This window comes from Littorina saxatilis, linkage group LG17 (assembly GCF_037325665.1).
Source record: "Littorina saxatilis isolate snail1 linkage group LG17, US_GU_Lsax_2.0, whole genome shotgun sequence".
NCBI lineage: Eukaryota > Metazoa > Mollusca > Gastropoda > Littorinimorpha > Littorinidae > Littorina > Littorina saxatilis.
In genome coordinates this window covers 43540796-43561204 of record NC_090261.1, presented here as the reverse complement: position 1 = coordinate 43561204, position 20409 = coordinate 43540796, and the positions used below count along the sequence as shown (strand labels likewise).

At 44.7% G+C, this 20409-nt stretch overlaps 1 protein-coding gene across 1 annotated transcript; it reads right to left on the bottom strand.

Moving 5' to 3' along the window:
* Positions 1–7367: 7367 nt before the first annotated feature.
* Positions 7368–20052, bottom strand: LOC138953100 (basic salivary proline-rich protein 1-like). The gene is made up of 5 exons (XM_070324884.1): positions 19901–20052; positions 19603–19723; positions 14555–15816; positions 14012–14141; positions 7368–12729 (listed from the first exon to the last, which is right to left on the bottom strand). The coding sequence occupies exons 2-5, from the start codon at positions 19718–19720 to the stop codon at positions 12440–12442; spliced, it is 1800 nt and encodes a 599-aa protein (XP_070180985.1). The 5' UTR covers positions 19721–19723; positions 19901–20052; the 3' UTR covers positions 7368–12439.
* Positions 20053–20409: the final 357 nt, after the last annotated feature.

Here is a 20409-nt window from a genome sequence, read left to right as displayed (position 1 = left end):
GTGAACAAAGAGGACCTGAAGATGAGCATAAGTTATTGAGGACAGTCGGAAGACGCATTGCATCTGCGTAGTTGAAAACAATCGTACATATATTTTGCCAATTGCCTTTGGATGTCGCTGTCAGTAAACAAAGAACTGACTCTTATTTCATCACTGCCGGTGGAAGTATTCGATAATAACTGTTGCCTGAGATGAGCATACATCAGTCAAGTTGTACACGCATCAAGGAAGTGAAGTTCATCCTCCACCACTCCACAGTTTCTGCATAGTCTTTCCTCCCTTGGTGTTCCCGTGTATCTGCCCTTTTCGACTGATTTCTGTTCATTACACACACACACACACACACACACACACACACACACACACACACACACACACACACTACTGCCGCCACACACTCTGATTGACCATGACATTGAATGCAGGGCCGGACTAGGTAAGTACTAGCCTGAGGGGGAGGGGGGGTTACAGATGGGGGTCCAGGGGGCGAAGCCCCTTGGTGGGGGTTGTAAGGGGGCTTCGCCCCCTTGAAGCTGAACGTGTTTTTTTTTACATTTAGTCAAGTTTTGACTAACTGTTTTAACGTAGAGGGGGGAATCGAGACGGTTCCATGTCACTTCAGCGCCAGCACTTCAGCACCAGAAATTCAGCGCCATACACTTCAGCGCGAGGATACTTCAGCGCCGTACACTTCAGCGTTGGGACTTTTCAGCACCGTACCTTTCAGCGTGGCGAAATTTTAGCGCCGTACATTGTAGCGCTGTACATTATAGCGCTAGAGGAAGACAGAGAAAGAGAGAGAGAGAGAGAGAGAGAGAGAGAGAGAGAGAGAGTGTGTGTGTGTGCGTGTGTGTGTGTGTCACAGTGTGTGGGTGTTTGTGTGTGTGTGTGTAAAAGTGTCTGCGAAACTGCAAAACTGAGTGACTAATAGGCTTGATTGAGTTTATCCCACAAAAATCTATTCTTTACCTTTATTTCTCAATAAAGCGTATGAATTAAAATGTCCATTTAAATCACTAAAATCAGTAAAATGTCATTAAATGAATTCGATTGCAATGTGCCCATAATGAATAGCTGGAGGTGCCAGTTCAAGATCACACCGCGTCTCCTGACGTACTGAATAGCTTGTCTCTGAAGACGTCAACACTAGAACATGAAAGCAAAGGCGAGTCCTTCCATTGTTTCAAGCAGCCCCCGACCCCCGTCATTGTATTGTCTAACGATCGTCTTTAGGCCAAAAAAAAAAATAGGTCTGTTTACAGTAACCCGACCGACCCTAGTTTTTTCGCGCGACCCTAGACTTTTTTTTGGCATTTGGGGGAGAAAAAAAAAAAATCTTGTTTTTTTTGCAAAATAACGTAAAAATATGGTTTTTTGGAAGAAAAAAAAAAAAGAAAAAAAAAACAATCCCGACCTACCGACCCTATTTTTTGGGCCTATGTTACCGTAAACAGACCTATTTTTTTTTTTGGCCTTATCCGTTTCTGTAAGTCTTTGTACTTGCGCCTTTTGGGCGCTGGAGCCTGGCCTCCCCGTAGACGTGTGACGTCCGCCTGGACTAGTGCCTGTTCTTTCTTGAGGGCCTCTATCAGCCTCCAAAGATTGGGGTAGCACGCCCCGACCACGTTCTGAAAGGCGTGATGCCACCCTTCACAGCTGCTGTTGGACTTGGCAGCATCAGTGAGGACGCGGTCGTGCACCGTGGCGTTCCACATGTCAATGGACAACGTCGGCGGATGACGAGGACCACGACGGCGAGGTCTGCCAATATACGTGTCCTCAAAATAGTCGAAGATTGGTTGCCCACGTGCATCTGAATATAACCCAAACCACTCATTCAGACCTGATCTGTAACTCACGAAGTGATCTCTCTCTCTCTCTCTCTCTCTCTCTCTCTCTCTCTCTCTCTCTCTCTCTCTCTCTCTCTCTCTCTCTCTCTCTCTCTCTCTCTCTGACGCTAATAGTTTTACCCCCTTCCCCGACATTCCCTCCTTTTCCCCCACCACGGCGCTGAGATGTACGGCGCTGAAGTCAATCAATCAATCAATCAATATGAGGCTTATATCGCGCGTATTCCGTGGGTACAGTTCTAGGCGCAGGGATTTTTATTTATATTATTTTTTTATGCAATTTATATCGCGCACATATTCAAGGCGCAGGGATTTATTTATGCCGTGTGAGATGGAATTTTGTTACACAATACATCACGCATTCACATCGGCCAGCAGATCGCAGCCATTTCGGCGCATATCCTACTTTTCACGGCCTATTATTCCAAGTCACACGGGTATTTGGTGGACATTTTTATCTATGCCTATACAATTTTGCCAGGAAAGACCCTTTTGTCAATCGTGGGATCTTTAACGTGCACCCCCAATGTAGTGTACACGAAGTCTCCCGGCGCTAAAGTGAACGGCGCTGACATGCCCCCGTGCTGAAATGTACGGCGCTAAAAAATACGGTGCTGAAAAGACGCCGCGCTGAAATGGTGGCGCTGAAAGGTATGGCGCTGTAGTGCTGGCGCTAAAGTGACGTGTTACCAATCGAGACGAGGGTCGTGGTGTATGTGTGTGTTTGTGTGTGTTTGTGTGTGTAGTGCGATTCAGACTAAACTACTAGCGAACGACGAAGAAGAAGACTAAACTACTGGACCGATCTTTATGAAATTTGACATGAGAGTTCCTGGGTATGATATCCCCGGACGTTTTTTTTCATTTTTTTGATAAATGTCTTTGATGACGTCATATCCGGCTTTTCGTGAAAGTTGAGGCGGCACTGTCACGCTCTCATTTTTCATTGGTTGAAACTTTGGTCAAGAAATCTTCGACGAAGCCCGGACTTCGGTATTGCATTTCAGCTTGGTGGCTTAAACATTAATTAATGACTTTGGTCATTAAAAATCTGAAAATTGTAAAAAAAATTTTTTATAAAACGATCCAAATTTACGTTCATCTTATTCTAAATCATTTTCTGATTCCAAAAACATTTAAATCTCTATATATATACGACTTGTGACTGTCTGTCTGTCTGTCTGTCTGTCTGTGTGTGTGTGTATGTGTGTGTATTCGCCATGCACGGCCAAAGTTCTCGATGGATCTGCTTCAAATTTGGTGGGCTTATTCAGAGAGACCCCGGACACAACCTCATCGATGAGATATTTCAACACGTGCTCTCAGCGCGCAGCGCTGAACCGATTTTGGTTTTTCTGTTCATTTCACCATTCCCAGTAACTCTATCTTCTCCAGTGTTTTGCGTTTATCTCCCTTCCTTCGTGTGGCTTCAATCCATATTCCCGTTTCTACGTTACTATTTTTAGAATGTCACTGCGCTGTCCAGAACGCTTCCCTTGCACCCGTAAGTTGTTCTTACTGTCAAAGACGGTGAAAAGGTCGAATCAATTTATAGCCACGCGAAAAATACACTGTCACCTATCTCTATATATTTATAGATATACATATATATATATATACGGCTTCTGTGTGTGTGTGTGTGTGTGTGTGTGTGTGTGTGTGTGTGTGTGTGTGTGTGTGTGTGTTTGTGTGTGTGTGTAAGCAACACCTGTGGATTATAGAGTTCTGTTTGTGATGGGGTCTAGCGGCTTTTGTCTGTCTGTATGTTGTGGCATTTGAGAAGCCACAACAGATAATATAGGGCTAAGAAATAAGCTCTAAAATTCTCAATCCCGTTTGACAGGACTTCGCCTTCAAAGGTGATTGTGGTGAACCGCCACGCTGTCTGTCTCTGTCTCGCGATTCACCCCGGCGAAGCCGGGTATTCCTCTAGTATGTTATATTTGGATTAAAAACAAGCTCTGAAAATTAAAAATATAAAAATTATTATCAAAATTAAATTTTCGAAATCAATTTAAAAACACTTTCATCTTATTCCTTGTCGGTTCCTGATTCCAAAAAACATATAGATATGATATGTTTGGATTTAAAACACGCTCAGAAGGTTAAAACGAAGAGAGGTACAGAAAAGCGTGCTATCCTTCTCAGCGCAACTACTACCCCGCTCTTCTTGTCAATTTCACTGCCTTTGCCATGAGCGGTGGACTGACGATGCTACGAGTCTTGCTGAAAAATTGCATTGCGTTCAGTTTCATTCTGTGAGTTCGACAGCTACTTGACTAAATGTTGTATTTTCGCCTTACGCGACTTGTTGATGTTTCTGGAGGGAAAGGAAGCCTTTCCTTGAACGAAAAAGGTTTGGGAGGTTCATGCTTAAGCCAGGGCGGGGGGGGGGGGGGGGGCTGCACAACCCCTGTATAGAGTCAGTCATATAACGCATTCACGTGCGACCTGTGGAAAACATGAATGGTCAAATGCGGTATAGGGTGAGCCGCGACTTCGATCGCCAGTTAAACACGTTCTCACAGCCACGCATTCACGTGCGACCTGTGGAAAACATGAATGGTCAAATGCGGTGTAGGGTGAGCCGCGACTTCGATCGCCAGTTAAACACGTTCTCACAGCACTTGTCAAACTGACATCTTAGAGGCAAGACGAAAGGCTCTGTCGCTCCAATGCACAGGTAAACTTGATTTACAAGAATGGTTTAGCATGACAGTATTTGGTAGTATGATGGTGAATAAGCACTGTAATAATTATAGTATTCACTGATGTATAATGTATTCATTGCATTGGTTGTTTAAGTGGATACTTTAACGGGTTATTATAACTTTAGTGTGTGGTTGAATGTGAAGTATAATTACGACCCAGGGTGAATGATGAGTGAGTTGCCGTGTGTACACATATCTCTGTGTGTGTGTGTGTCCTTGACCAGCACTTTATACCTCAACTATTTGCCCCTCACATTTTCTCTCTCTCTCTCTTTCTCTCTCTCTCTCTCTCTCTACTGGAAATGTCAGTCAAATATCCAAATTAGCACAATATATTTATCAGGGAATGAACAGATTAATCACTGTGACATGATCTATGTACACATGTTATACTGTTTGATGTATACAAATTTGGGACATTTATGAAACACAATATTTTACTATGATTATGTTGTATATGGACGCATACCCTTCAGAAGGGGCTCTGGCCTAAAACTGAATAAACTTTCGTATTCGTATTCTCTCTCTCTCTCTCTCTCTCTCTCTCTCTGCAGGCGACTAAGGGAGGGAGAGAGGGAGGGAGAGAGCGAGCGTTGCAGTAAGTGTGTGACAGTGGTAGCGATGAGAAGACTGACTACAGGTTTTTTCTCGTTTCAGCTTTTGAACGTTCAACACACTACACGTTTGTTGCAGTCGTCGCCCCTAGAGGAACTCTCCAACTTTGAAGGTAAGGAACGATTTGTGTAAAATTGATCATTGCAGGAGTCATTTTTGAACGTGAGCAACAAAAACAAGTCGCGTAAGGCAAAAATACAACATTTAGTCAAGCTCAGTCGAACTCACAGAATGAAACTGAACGCATTGCATTTTTTCCGCAAGACCGTACACTCGTAGCATCGTCTGTCCACCGCTCGTGGCAAAGGCAGTGAAATTAATCGAGAAAAGCGCGGTAGCGGTTGCGCTGAGGAGGATAGCACGCTTTTTTTTTTATATCTGTTCTTTTTAACTCTCTGAACGTGTTTTTAATCCAAACATATCATATCTATATGTTTTTGGAATCAGGTACCGACAAGGAATAAGATGACATTGTTTTTAAATCGATTTCGTAAATTTAATTTTAATCATAATTTATTTTCAGAGCTTGTTTTTAATCCGAATGTAACATACTTATATGTTTTGGGAATAAGAAAATGATGAATACAATAAACGTAATTTTGAATCGTTTAATAAAAAAAATAATTTTAATTACAATTTTCAGATTTTTAATGACCAAAGTCATCAATTAATTTGTAAGCCTCCAAGCTGAAATGCAATACCAAAGTCCGACCTTCGTCGAAGATTGCTTGGCCAAAATTTCAATCAATTTGATTGAAAAATGAAGGTGTGACGGTGCCGCCTCAAAACTTGACTAAATGTAAATAAGAAAGATGTTTAAAGGATTAAATTGTTGTCAGCTTCTTCGTCGGTCATAGCATATTATAGTTATGTTCGTGTGGTTCATCCTTATCGACCGCGGCCGAATGCCCCAGTTTGTTACGTTGTAGCAGACACAGCAAAATAATATGATTGATCTATCAGAATTTTGGACACTGATCATTTGGTCTATGACTAGAACAAGGGAGAGAAGTCTGTTTTTTTCTTGCCTCAGCTCTAGATGTCAAACTACAGTTCTATCCCTTGATAGCTTGATTGCTGGTAAAGGATGTTTTGGTAAATGGACATGATATCGTTTCACGCTGTTTGTGAGAGAAATAACCCTGCGCGTGTGTTTGAATATAACGCAGTAAGAACCGCAATTGAAAACGCGGTTAAAAAACAAAACAAGATGTGAAGATGTGTATGTGCCTGTGTGTGTTGCACTAGTATAACGTATGCGTACATGGAATGACATTGCGGGTTACCTGATGACGAAAGAAAGATTGTGTGTGTGTGCGCGCGCGTGTGTGTGTGTGTGTGTGCGTGTGTGTCTGCGTGCGTGGGTGTGTGTGACCATGTTTGAATTTATTCGGATTTAGTTCTCTTTCCTTGTTTGTAGTATGATTATGTAAGTGTAAAGCGCTCTGGGCTTGTCACCACGAGGTTTACGCGCTATATAAGTAATCGTTATTATTATTATTATTAAAACAAGAGATGGAATTATTAATAGAAATGTAAATATGTTGGAGAGTACTGAAGTGTTATTAAAACCAAGGCAGATTCGTAAAACTGTAATTGAAAAGTCAGTTATAGAACCCAATGCAGTAAGATTTTAGAAACATGAATTTGGTTTTGAACTTGTGGATAAACACTGGAGTCTAGTTTTCGATAGAATCAAAGAAACACGATTGAGATTGCTGCACTGGAAAGTTCTTCATAATATATACCCCACAAACATTTTGTTATTTAAAATGGGTATTTCACCTTGTGTGGATTGTACATTATTGTGTTGGAGAAATAGATTATGTGGAACATGTTTTGTATTCGTGTAAAAAGATTTCAAATATTTGGAGATATATTGAGGATAAAGTTTCTGTAAAGTATAACGTAAAGATAAATATAAATGTACATGATTGTTTGTTTGGTATGATATATTGTTCTGAACATGTGAACGGCTCAGATCATGGGTAATATTAACACCTTCACATTTAAATGCTTATTTTATAGCCATCGATTGAATTGAGAAAAAATAACAAAGCATACTAAACTGCTAAGGCCAAAAAAAAAAAATTGTCTGTTTAGGGTAACATGACCAAAAAAAGTAGGGTCGGTAGGTAGGTACGGTTTTTTTTTTTTTTTTTTTTTTGTTGTTGTTGTTGTAAATGCTATGTTGGCTGAACATTCACTTCTTATATTTGATGAATACATGTTTCAAAACTAACGTATAAATAAAACAGAGAAAGGGAGAGAAAGAAACGCCAAATGTCTCTTTTTAGCATTTTTACCTCTTTTTTTTTTTCTTTTTTTTGAAATCCAAAAAAAGTTTTTGGGTCGGCGCCAAATCGATAGGGTCGGTCGGGTTACCCTAAACAGACAATTTTTTTTTTGGCCTAAGCATGAAACAAACAAAAAGGAAATAAACAGAACCAACATCATCGTTTTGTATGTGTGGGTAGTAAATACGTTTTATTCACAAAATACGGCGGAAAATGGCGACCAATTTGTTGCACAGCGGCAGGTCACTTTTTTAAACCAAGGCCAGTACTTTCATACATGACAAAGGAAAGCAAATGAGGCCTGACTAATAAAGTTATAGCGTTCCTTTGTGTGTCTGAGTGATACACTGTTTTAATCAACTATCTTCAAAAACGTAATTGCACTCAGATTTTTCTTCCGCTCAACTTTTGTGTCACACGGTCTTTGCGACAAAGAGATAGATGGCATTCTCGCAAAACATCATTGACAACTCAGACCCGTCAATGTTAGCCTTGACATTGGGAAGAGCAACTATTGTGTTTTAATAAAGGAAAACATTGTAGTATCGGCAGAACACGACCAAATGAGTTTTGTGTCATAGCGTTATGGGCGTAACTTTCGTGGCCTTGCGAGATCTGCCGCAAAATGCGGGCATGTCCGGATAGCTCAGTGACAGTTTGCGGACACTTCGCCTTGAAAATTCATAAGTTTCATAAAATTGTGACTCTTCAATGTTTCCCGCAGTGGGGCACTGCGGTTATGAAATTAAAGGCCCCTCCTGTTTTTGGAACCGCAGGAGCTTTCTAGTTTGCTGTTAGGTAGATTTTTGGTTCCTCTTTCCTGTCATGCTCTCTTTTTCTTCATGAATTCTTTTCTTTTTTCTGCCTTCTTGCTCATTCACCTGTATTTTTTCCAAAAATCTCTTCTCTTGCCGCTTGTCTCGCGATTCATGTATAGTTTAATCTGTTAGTGTTCTGATGTAAGTCCAGCAGTAGATAGGTTAAGCCTATTTTAACATACTGGAAACTGGTAATCTTCCAGTAGGTATTAATTTAGTTTTACTAAAGCCTGCTGGGACACAAGTAATGGGTTAGTGCATTTGTAAACAGGAATCGCTTGACAAGTGGCCCCCTTCATCCCCCCCTTCCTCGTCCTGATATGGCTCTGCGTAGTCGGCTGGACGTTAAGCAACAAATAAACAAATAAACTCTTCAATGTTAAAAGTGTGCTGCAGCAATGATAGCCGCGAGAATAATCCGAAAGTTCGTTCAAAGCACCCAAGCATAGCCCGTGCAAAAAGAAAAGGCGATCAAGTTTTTGTTAAAACATTTTTTTAACACAAGCCAGAGAACACCAGTGCTTGTGAGAGCAAAACGTTTGCCCGCAGCGACGTGAACTTTTCTTCTCTTTCACACTCGAGAGCTTTTGAATCGGGGTATTGTGCAAGTCGCCGACTTTCGACAGTGACGTAATCTTCTTACGCGAGCTTTATCCATAGACTTGTAAACTACAGAATTTCTACCCGGCCAAAGCGGCCTTGGGTGGCGTTTGCTAAAAAAAATTGGGGCGCCTATAGCACCCACCGTATTTTAGTTAGTATGTTCCCAAATTTTGATGAACTTCCATCTCCAACTGTAGCCCCTGGCCGGGCACAACGAATCCTTCTTTATCATGTATTATCGGTGTGAAAATTTCCCAAGTCGATTAGGCCAAAAAAAAAGGTCTGTTTACGGTAACATAGGCCAAAAAAATAGGGTCGGTAGGTCGGGTTTTTTTTTTCATTTTTTTTTTCTTCAAAAAACCATATTTTTACGTTATTTTGCCAAAAAAACAAGATTTTTTTTTCCCCAAATGCCCCCAAAAAAGTCTAGGGTCGCGCGAAAAAACTAGGGTCGGTCGGGTTACCGTAAACAGACCTATTTTTTTTTGGCCTTACAGTATAGCCGTTCGTGGGATACCTGGATAACAATGATAGTCAAGCAGGATGTAAGAAATGTTAAGTCCTTTGTACTGGAAACTTGCATTCTCCCAGTAAGGTAATATATTGTACTACGTTGCAAGCCCCTGGAGCAATTTTTTTATTAGTGCTTTTGTGAACAAACAATTAACAAGTGGCTCTATCCCATCCCCTTCCCTTTCCCCGTCGCGATATAACCTTGAACGGTTGAAAACGACGTTAAACACCAAATGAAGAAAGAAAGAAAGAATCCGCTGCTCGCCCACTCCAAAGTTCTCCAGAAAGTGATTCAACAGAGAAATCACCATGTTAGAACCCTTGCTGCTGCTTATTCCCTCGTCGATCAGGTCGTTGATTTGCTGTATAAGACCCTCTGCACACACTCCATTAATGCTTTCTCCACTGAGGTCATTGCTTTTGAAGCTGCAGCTGACATCCCCAAGAGAAAGTGTGCGTTGCAGTACTGTCTGGTTATGCCTTCATCTGTCTGCAGGATTTCTTTTTTCTTTGCCTCTGTAGCATCTTGAAACGACTTCATGACGTTAGCTCTGTCTCACATGAGCCCCACAATATTTCTGAGCATGGCCTTGAGCTGGTCTTCTCCCTGTTGGTCAATGTTGAGATAGCACAGCTCATCTAATAATAATAATAATAATAATGATTATTTATACGCGCACACCTTCCCAAAGGGAAGCTCGTGGCGTTTACAAAGGCGCTTCATGCATATACTCGTACATAACAATCTCACAACCTTACATTCCACACAATCAACCGTACTAAAAATAATAATAATAATAAAACAAGTACAAAATAAAGGATAATAAAGCAAATATCTAACTGTACATTATTAAAAACTCTAAAAGAATATTATACATCGGTGCCAAACATTTTGTACAAGGTGAAGTAACTGCTTCTCACTGATCAGCAGAAAAGGCGGATCGGAAAAGGTGGGTCTTGAGGGAGCTTTTGAACTGGATCGGGGTATCAGAATTACGGACAGAGAGAGGCAGGCTATTCCAGGTTACAGGGCCGATGTAGGAGAAGGCACGTTGTCCTTGAGTTTTCTTATTGCGTCGGGGAACTTTGAGCATTTTTGTGTCAGCAGATGAACGGAGGGATTTAGGAGTGTAGACTGTGAGAATTTCTGTGAGTGCGTGTGGTGCAGTTTGGTTGAAGACATACTACTAAGTTTATAATCTATCCTCTGAGCGATGGGGAGCCAGTGCAGGGCACGAAGGAGTGGAGTGGTGTGAGTTCTCTTGGGACATCTAAAAACTAACCTAGCAGCACTATTTTGAACCTTTTGGAGCTTGTTGAGTAGAGTGTCAGGGATGCCGGCAAGAAGAGAATTTCCATAGTCTAAGATCCAGAAGAGACTGTGTGTCCTCTCTCTGTCGCGATATAACCTTCATGGTTGAAAACGACGTTAAACACCAAATAAAGAAAGAAAGTGTCCTCTCTAGCAACAAGCTGAAATCCAAGTGATAGGACAGTGCGATCAGCATCAGCAAGGGTGATCTGCTGTCCCGCAAACTGCCTGTAGGGTTGTCATCAACATAGTCTGTGGTGCTGTATTCACATAGCCTGTGGTGCTGTATTGACATAGCCTGTGGTGCTGTTTTGACATAGCCTGTGGTGTTGTATGGACATAGCCTGTGATGCTGTATTGACATAGCTTGTGATGCTGTCATCAACATAGCCTGTGGTGCTGTATTGACACAGCCTGTGGTGCTGTTTTGACATAGCCTGTGGTGCTGTTTTGACATAGCCTGTGGTGCTGTTTTGACATAGCCTGTGGTGCTGTCATCAACATAGCCTGTGGTGCTGTATTGACATAGCCTGTGGTGCTGTATGGACATAGCCTGTGATGCTGTATTGACATAGCCTGTGGTGCTGTATTGACATAGTCGATCACGGGGCGGACGCCTTACCACTAGGCCAACCGTGCCGGTATGTCTACAGTGTGTTACGTGACCTTGCAAGTGGAGGTAAAAAACATTTGTTGATTTGTTTTCCAGGGGTAGGGTAGAGGTGCATTTTTAAATTCAAGCAAGCCCTTATGTTTGGTGTGCTCTTTCTTGTTCTTTTTCTTTAAAGATGCATTCAGCATAGTGTTTTGTGTCTGCTGTTGTTGAAATATTATATATGGATGCAAAAGAAATAATCGAATACACCGGCACGGTTGGCCTAGTGGTAAGGCGTCCGCCCCGTGATCGGGAGGTCGTGGGTTCGAACCCCGGCCGGGTCATACCTAAGACTTTAAAATTGGCAATCTAGTGGCTGCTCCGCCTGGCGTCTGGCATTATGGGGTTAGTGCTAGGACTGGTTGGTCCGGTGTCAGAATAATGTGACTGGGTGAGACATGAAGCCTGTGCTGCGACTTCTGTCTTGTGTGTGGCGCACGTTATATGTCAAAGCAGCACCGCCCTGATATGGCCCTTCGTGGTCGGCTGGGCGTAAAGCAAGCAAACAAACAAATAATCGAATGTTTAAAAAATATAAAAAATTTACAAACAAGGATCTTGTAATTCTATAATGCTTGCGTCATACCATATGCGATCCTACTTGATGCCTGTTGGAGTTGATTACCAGTTACCTTGATGACAAGTTCAGAGTCACCAGAACACAGCTACCGTTACCACTTACTCTGAGAGCACAAGTCCTATGGCGCCCCAAAACTGCCGTCAGGACCCAGCTTGGCGAGTTCTTCTGCTACTATGATTATTTTGTTGAACATCGATGGTTGAAGTAAGTCTACAGTCTTTGCCGTTGGGTTGTTGGTCACTTTCCGAAACAAGAGGATGCTGCGTGCCAGCAAGTTCAGCTTTCCCCTGAGGCTTTCCCTTGATTTCAGCGTCATATTGTGTGACGCCATGTAGGATTTCATGAGCTGCAACGCTATACCATCATTGGCGACAATCGGACGCCTCTCCGGGACTTGAAGTTCATCCAAAATTGCTGACGTCAGTACTTCCGTATCAAGCTTTCTTGAAAAGACAGTCCCTTTTTTGTCGGTGCAGTTTTTGTGTCTATAAAAAACTTTCTTTGAAGGTGCCGTTGCATTCGTTGCACACCTTGAGTGCACTTGCATCCTTGATAACTTTTAAAGGCCTTTTTCCCTCCAAAATTTCATTGTTAAACATGCGGATTCCTCGATGTTTGAGGGTCTCCATTTCGTTTTCCTGTTCATCCTTGCTCAGGGCTGAAATCCGCATCATGTCTGGTTCATGTTGATGTACGGCTGATCTGAGGTGACGCCAAATCTTGCCAGAAAAGACCTTTTTGCAAAAGATGCACGGGTAAAGCTTCAACTGCCTCTCTGCAACCACAAAAACATATTACCTGAATAGAGACTTCAAAACACTTACAAATAAATAGCATATCACAAACTTTCCTGAAAAAAAAATTAAACAAAAACAAGTTGCTTTGAAGAAAGTATACCCATGCAGCTGCTTGTTTTTTTGTTTTCGAATCATTCTTTCATGACAAATGTTGCAATGTATTTGTCTACCCACCTACCTACCTGTCACTCATAAGATAAGAGTTAAGATAAGATAAATTTGCAGATGTCTAAGGCCGCGAGGCCTATATCTGATCTTTTGATCAGTACTATTAACTTTCCTAACTTTGAGATGGCCTAGTGTAACGATCTTTTGATCGTGCCTTATTGTCTAGACTTTCTTCCGGTGTCGTATATATTGGCTGAGAGTGGCATGCGTGGCTTTCGTGGCAAACACTGGGTGGCTAACCTTAGCACAATACATGTAGTCCTTGAACACATTGTCAATTCTGTTCTTGAAACTGTTTAATGACGGCGCCTCCACTGTTGACTTGTCCAGGGCATTCCAAGTGTCTACAACTCTATTTGTGAAGAAGTGCTGTCTCAAGCTGGGTTTACCGGCACGGTTGGCCTAGTGGTAAGGCGTCCGCCCCGTGATCGGGAGGTCGTGGGTTCGAACCCCGGCCGGGTCATACCTAAGACTTTAAAATTGGCAATCTAGTGGCTGCTCCGCCTGGCGTCTGGCATTATGGAGTTAGTGCTAGGACTGGTTGGTCCGGTGTCAGAATATCATTGCATTGAAAATCTGTTATCTTGTTTCTGCCGCCCCCCCCCCCCCCTCCTTTCCTTTAATCAGAACAAAAGGTGGCAATGAAAAGAAGTTCATCAAGTTAACTCATTGTCTCCCAGGTACGGATATATCCGTACCCACTCATATGGCTCTATCTGACCAGGTACGAATATATCCGCTCAGACTGTTAGCTTCAGTCGCTTCCTGTAACATCCATTTAACGTCTGCATTCCAGCGTGTTGATACACAGTTACTACAATTCTGAGTGACCTGCTGCAGTACAGCTGGTCTCGGCTAAAAAAAACTTGGCCAACATAGCTGGGGTAGAAAGTGTTAAGTACCGAAAGTCAAGACTGACTAATTGGTATTTTTGTCCTAAGTTCTTGTGACTATTTGGGACATGAGGTGTTGATATGCGAAAGTCAAGGCAAATCAGTTAGAAAATGAACACCTGTTCAAACACAACAAACATAACACAGAAAGAAAGGAAGGAGTAAATTAAAGCAAGACAGAAATCAAGACAGTTTCCACCTTCATTTTCAGCATCCTCAGGATCTTCTGCGTCCAGCCCCATCTCCTGAGCGCGCACCGATTTGAACTCCAGAACTTTCTCCAGTGCCTGAGGCAGACGGATTTCACGGGGCCCAGGGGGACCTGAATGCTGTACGTAAAACATAAAATAACAAATGAGCCAAGCTTAGCCTGCAACAACATGTCTGTGACATTCACAAAGAAAACACAAACTTATTGCTAAATTTCAATATTTTGGAATTCCATGGTGATGCTATGATTGATGCAAGATTTGAATTCAAGGATTACGATTTCCACTCTGCAACAATGGCCTTTTCTTTCCATAAACTCAATGCTGATTCTCCTCACAAGTCAGACAGTTCCAGCAATATAGCAATATTTTGCCTGAAATCTTTTCCAGAACCACAAAAGGCATTCCATGGTTGGTTTCTCTTCTATTAGTTTCATTTATTTCCGGCACATTACCATAATTCCAGCTCAAGACATAGACACACGCATCGATGCACCTGCTTAAAAAAGGTGTTTGGAAAACAAGAGCATTACCTGTGGTGGCCTGGGCTCCATTCCTGGAGGTCCCTGTCCCCTGGGTCCATGCTGCATGGGGGGAGGCGGTCCTCCTCTGCCTGGTCCAGGTCTTCCCATCATACCCCTGCCTGGTGGTCCAAAGTTGCCCCCTTGGCCTCGGTCCATGTCCTTAGGACCACGGTCATCTCCCATAGGGCCTCGGTCCATCCCCATGTGTCCTCTATCCGGACCTCTATCCATCCCCATGCGTCCCCTGTCTGGACCACGATCCATCCCCATGTGTCCTCTATCCGGACCTCGATCCATTCCCATTGGTCCCCTGTCCGGGCCTCGGTCCATTCCCATTGGTCCTCTGTCCGGGCCTCGGTCCATTCCCATTGGTCCCCTGTCCGGGCCTCTGTCCATTCCCATGTGTCCCCTGTCGGGACCTCTATCCATCCCCATCGGACCTCTGTCCGGGCCTCGATCCATTCCCATTGGTCCTCGATCCATTCCCATCGGTCCTCTGTCAGGTCCACGGTCCATGGGTCCTCTTCGCATGTCGTGGTCCATCGGACCTCTGCGCATGTCGTGGTCCATAGGACCTCGTCTCATGTCCTGGTCTGGCCGCCTCATGTCCTGGTCCGGTCTCCTCATGTCAGGGTCACCTCTGCGCATGTCCTGGTCTCCCCGTCTCATGTCCTGGTCTATGGGCCCTCGCCTCATGTCTTGGTCCATGTGACCCATCCCCCTGCCGTCCATGTCGCTTCCAGGGCCTCCAGGGTGTGGCCCGCGATCCATGGGTGGCCCAGGTGGTCCACCCCTCATGCCGTGGTCCGGGCCCGGCCCCATGTGGGGCGGCATCCCCGAGGACTGAGACATGGGTGGCTGTGTTCCTGGCGGGCCCAGGTTTGGGTGAGAGACAGGGGGGCCGCCAGGGGGTGGGCCCTGCCCTGGGGGCGGTCCCTGGCCCGGCGGGAACATCATGTGGGGAGGCTGGCCCTGTTGCTGATTCTGCTGAGGCGGAGGTGGCCCCTGACCAGGCGGCATGTGTCCAGGCGCCATCACCTGCTGCATCTGACTGGGTGGGGGACCTCCTGGCTGAGGCTGGGACATGGGGGGTGGGGCTTGGGACATGGGGGGTGGAACCATGTGCATGGGCGGGGCAACTTGGGGTGGTTGGCCGCCTGGCATGCCCGGGTGAGATTGGGGTGGGGCGACCATGGGCTGGGAGGGAGGGGGCTGTGGAGGTCCGCCGCTCATGCTGGGCAGCATGTGAGGTGGAGCAGGGGGCCCTCCAGCTGAAAGCAGACACATTCAGGGGCATTAATATTTCCGTATGGACAGCAAGCTTTGAGAAATCACACAGTAAAGTAGTAACCAGTACCTTTCGCTGGGCTTTCTCTGCCTCCAACTATACAATGGGTCAGTGAAAAAGCGTGCAGGTAGATAAATCCAAAATTTTAATAGTAAATTTTTATTTGATTAATATACTTACCCAATTCACATATAGCAATTTACTTCAGTTTAGTGCTAGGACGCTGAAAACTACGCTCACCCTGGTAAGGGGGGGAAGTAACCCTAAAAATAGAACGGCCTTGACGGTCACATGACAACGTCAGGTCAAGGCTACCTCCCAGCCATGTTTGTGGTCATTCGCTCGAAGCGCCCTCTAATTTTTAGGGGAATTAAAGTGGGGCAGGCGGGAGGGACTTCACTATGTGAATTGGGCAAGTATATTAATCAAATGAAAATTTATTATTAAAATTTTCGATTAAATTACATATCTTATCCCAATTCACATATAGCAGATTGCTAATTAAGGTGGTGGGATGCTCACCTATGAGCTAGGCAACAATTGCCCTGCTGCTACCATCGCTGGTAGAGCCTTGGTACCGTCCTGCCGCGCACTGGAAATGTTGTGCAGGTAAAAGTTGATAAAAACATCCTCAGATCTCTAGTAGGCAGAATCAAGGACTTCAGACAATCTTCCTGACCTTAGCACAGCTAAGGAGGATGCCCAGGCTCTTGCCTCGTGCGTCCTCGCCGACGTTAGAGGGAGAACTGTCTGCCCCCCCCCCCCCCCTTTCTTTCTGTGCCACCACTCATATGCCTGTCTGATCAGAGTTGAGATCCATTTAGAAAGAGTTACCTTAGATATGTCTTTATGCCTAGCCGTGTTCAGAGATAGGAAAAGCAGCCTCTGCTGTTTAGCTCTGATAGGCTCCGTGCGAGACAGATAACTGGTAAGAGCCCGAACTGGGCAGTTAGACATATCGGGGTCCCCTGGAGCCAGAATTTTGTAAAGAGGAAGAATTCTGATTATGGGGGAAATTTGATCAGGCCTCTGGTTTTTGGCTAGAAATTCCGGCCTAAAACGTAAAGTGATAGAACCATCTTTTTCAAAAGCTATGTCTCTGGATGAGCCTGAGAGAGCATGAATTTCGCTACCTCTCCTTGCGGTGGCCAAAAGAACGAGCAAAAGTGTCTTACGAGTAAGATTAGCTAGACTAGCTGATTGCAATGGTTCAAAATCTTGCGATCTTAAGAATTCTAGAACAAGGAAGAGATCCCATGCAGGAACTGGGGCTCTGGTTCCAGCAAAACCTATTGACGCACCTTTTAGGACACTAGCAATAACGCCGCTGAGATTAATGTTGTGATCTAACTGCCTCAACGTAGCCGAAATAGCAGAACGCCTGACTCGAAGAGACGAGGGGGAGCTGCCCTGAGCTGCTAACCATGACAAGTGGTTAGCTACCTGCATAGAACGTGGGGATACAGAATTGACCTGATTCTCTGCACAACATTTAACCCAAGCCGTCCAATATGAAGCGTACACTGAGCTCGTAGAATCCCTGTGCGCTTTACGAACCAAATCAAAGGTACTTTCCGAGGCACCCGACCGGAGCAGGGATCTTCTCACAGTCTCCATGCGTGAAGGAGCAGGGACTGTGGGTTCTCATGCTGAATGCCGGTGCGTGGTTGCAGTAATTCTCCCTTTTCCAGGTTTAGAGGAATGGGAGGACCTTCTGCTAAGCGGAGGAGATCCGGAAACCAGTGCTGACTCGTCCACATCAGCGCGACCAGAACCAGGGATGGTTGCTCCAACTCTGCTTTCCTCAGCACTTTTCCGAGAAGTTGGAATGGTGGGAAAGCGTAAGCCGTGAGTCCTGTCCAGTCGACTTCCAGTGCATTCACTTTCCAGGCTTCCGGGTCCGGAAACGGGGATATGAACACTGGTAATCTCCTTGAAAACCGGGTTGCGAAAAGATTGACCATTGGTTTGTCCACCTGAACCCATAGCCACTGGAGAGCGTGGTGGGTGATCGTCCACTCCGTATGGAGTACTTTCGAGGATCGACTGAGAGAGTCTGCCAAAACATTCAGTTTCCCCGGCAGATGTTTTGCTGACAACCTTATCTGATGCTGGTGACACCACTTCAGAATTTGGCATGCCTTGAGAGACAGTGTGTGAGAGCGAGAATCGCCCTGCCTGTTGATGTAGACTGCAACTGTTGTATTGTCTGTATGAAGACAAACATGCTTGCCTGCCACCAGTGACAGAAAGCTCTGAAGACCGTGGGCTACAGCCTCTATCTCGAGAACATTGATGTGTGAGAGGGCTTGGCCTGTTGTCCACGTGCCTGGGGCTGTGTGGTGAGAGAGATGAGCACCCCAGCCTGATAGGGAAGCGTCTGTGAACAAATCCTCCTCTGGGGGAGGGGGAGTGATGAGAACTCCCTGTGAGACCCATGGTTTTAGCCACTGATCTGTGGTCTGCTGAAACCAGCTTTCTAGCTGAACCGAGACCTGCCATCCCTGGGAGGAGGGGTTCCAAACCGAACTCAAAGCTGCCTGAAACGGCCTCTTGTGCACTCCCCCAGAGGGACAAGTGTGGCCATGGATTCCATTTGACCAAGCACTGATGCCAGCACCTTGACCGGAGCTTGCTTCTGTGACGCTAAAGATTTCACTAGATTTTGCAGTTTGTCTATCCTCCTCTGTGAGGGGCGGACTGCCCAATCTACCGTATCGAACCTCATTCCCAGGTACGTGAAGGTCTGGGATGGCGTAAGTTCCGACTTGGCTTGGTTTACCGAGAAACCCAACTCGTTAGCCTGACACAGGATGAGCCGCGTATGGGCACTGCATGCTTCTCGATCCTGATTGAGGATAAGCCAGTCGTCGAGGTAAGCCCCGAGTCGTACGCCCTGCTGCCTGACTAGGGCGCACAGCTGGCGTACCACCATCGTGAAAATCCAAGGCGCAAGAGATAGGCCGAAGGGAAGGGCCTTGAATTGAAACACTCTCTCTCCCCACCGAAATCTCAGCCATTTCCGGTCTGATAAGTGCATGAGAATGTGAAAGTATGCGTCTGTCAGATCGATCAACGTCACCCAGTCTCCCGGCCTGAGTGCGTCTCTGACTGACGCTGGCGTCTCCATTGTGAACTTGATTTGTCTCAGAAATCTGTTCACAGGAGACAAGTCTAAAACTGGGCGCCTGCCCCCTGAAGCCTTGTGAGTCAAAAACTGCAAAAATCTCACACAAAAGCTAAGATACAGACGTGTGACCAGGGTTGGTATTGCCAAGAAGCAGTGGGCTAAAGAATAGCCCGAGTGTAAACCAAAACACGTCCCCAACCAACGTCGCTGAAGAGTAGAATGACTACAAACATGGCGGCGAGAGCACGCGTGAGCATAGCATGCTGGGAGGTAGCCTTGACCTGACGTTGTCATGTGACCGTCAAGGCCGTTCTATTTTTAGGGTTACTTCCCCACCTTACCAGGGTGAGCGTAGTTTTCAGCGTCCTAGCACTAAACTGAAGTAAATTGCTCAATGTGAATTGGGATAAGATATGTAATTTAATCAACCGTTTCTGTCAGGTTTTTTTAAACGTTGCTGCATCAGTGATACACCATATTCAACAATTGACCCCTAAAATCTATTTGGGTTTTGCAAAAACTCTTCTGCATTACTCATCCCCTTTTTTCCACTTTTCTATCTTCATTTATTTGTTACATGTACTTGGAAATAACCCCAAGGTGGGATTTAACTTTATCAAAAGTTTCAGTTAAACTCACGTTGTGGTGTTGAAGATGGTGGAACTTGCTGCTGCTGCTGCTGTTGTTGTTCCATCATCATACGTTTCTGCTGCTCAGAGCGCTGGGCCTCCAACAGGGCTAGCTGCTGCTGCTGCATCAACTGTAAAAAGAAATAAAACACTTGTCAGCATCACTGTCATGATTTTAAATGTATATGTCTTTGCCTCTTTTTGATGTTTCAGTTAACATAATTGCTTGTGTAATTGTCTGGTCAAAATACAAATTTTACATCAAAATGTTAACCGTTTCTTATGGATTTACTTATCTCTCAAACTACCTGATAAACAACATCCTGTTTACATCAAACATGCGTTCTTTTCTTTTCACAAAGTTCTTCATCATTTTGCACACAACTCTCTCCGTGTGGCTGTGCTACACGTACGTATGCGACCATGCGCTTCCGCTGAGCTTACTTCCGGATTCCTCTTTTCACCGCGTGCAACAGAAACGAAGCACGGGATTGGCCCATTCATAAACCCGGTTGTACCTGAGACGAGTTGCCCAGAGCGGTTCGCCACGGGTCGCCCGCAGTGCGAATGACAGAATCAGAATCAGAATCAGAATCAGAATTTATTGTCATTAAAGCACATAGCCTATTGACACATACAAGATACATAAGTACAGGAAAAACAGCAATATAACATAACATACATGTAATACAAACATGTAATACAAAACCAAGTGGAACAGGGAGTGAACAAAGAGGACCTGAAGATGAGCATAAGTTATTGAGGACAGTCGGAAGACGCATTGCATCTGCGTAGTTGAAAACAATCGTACATATAT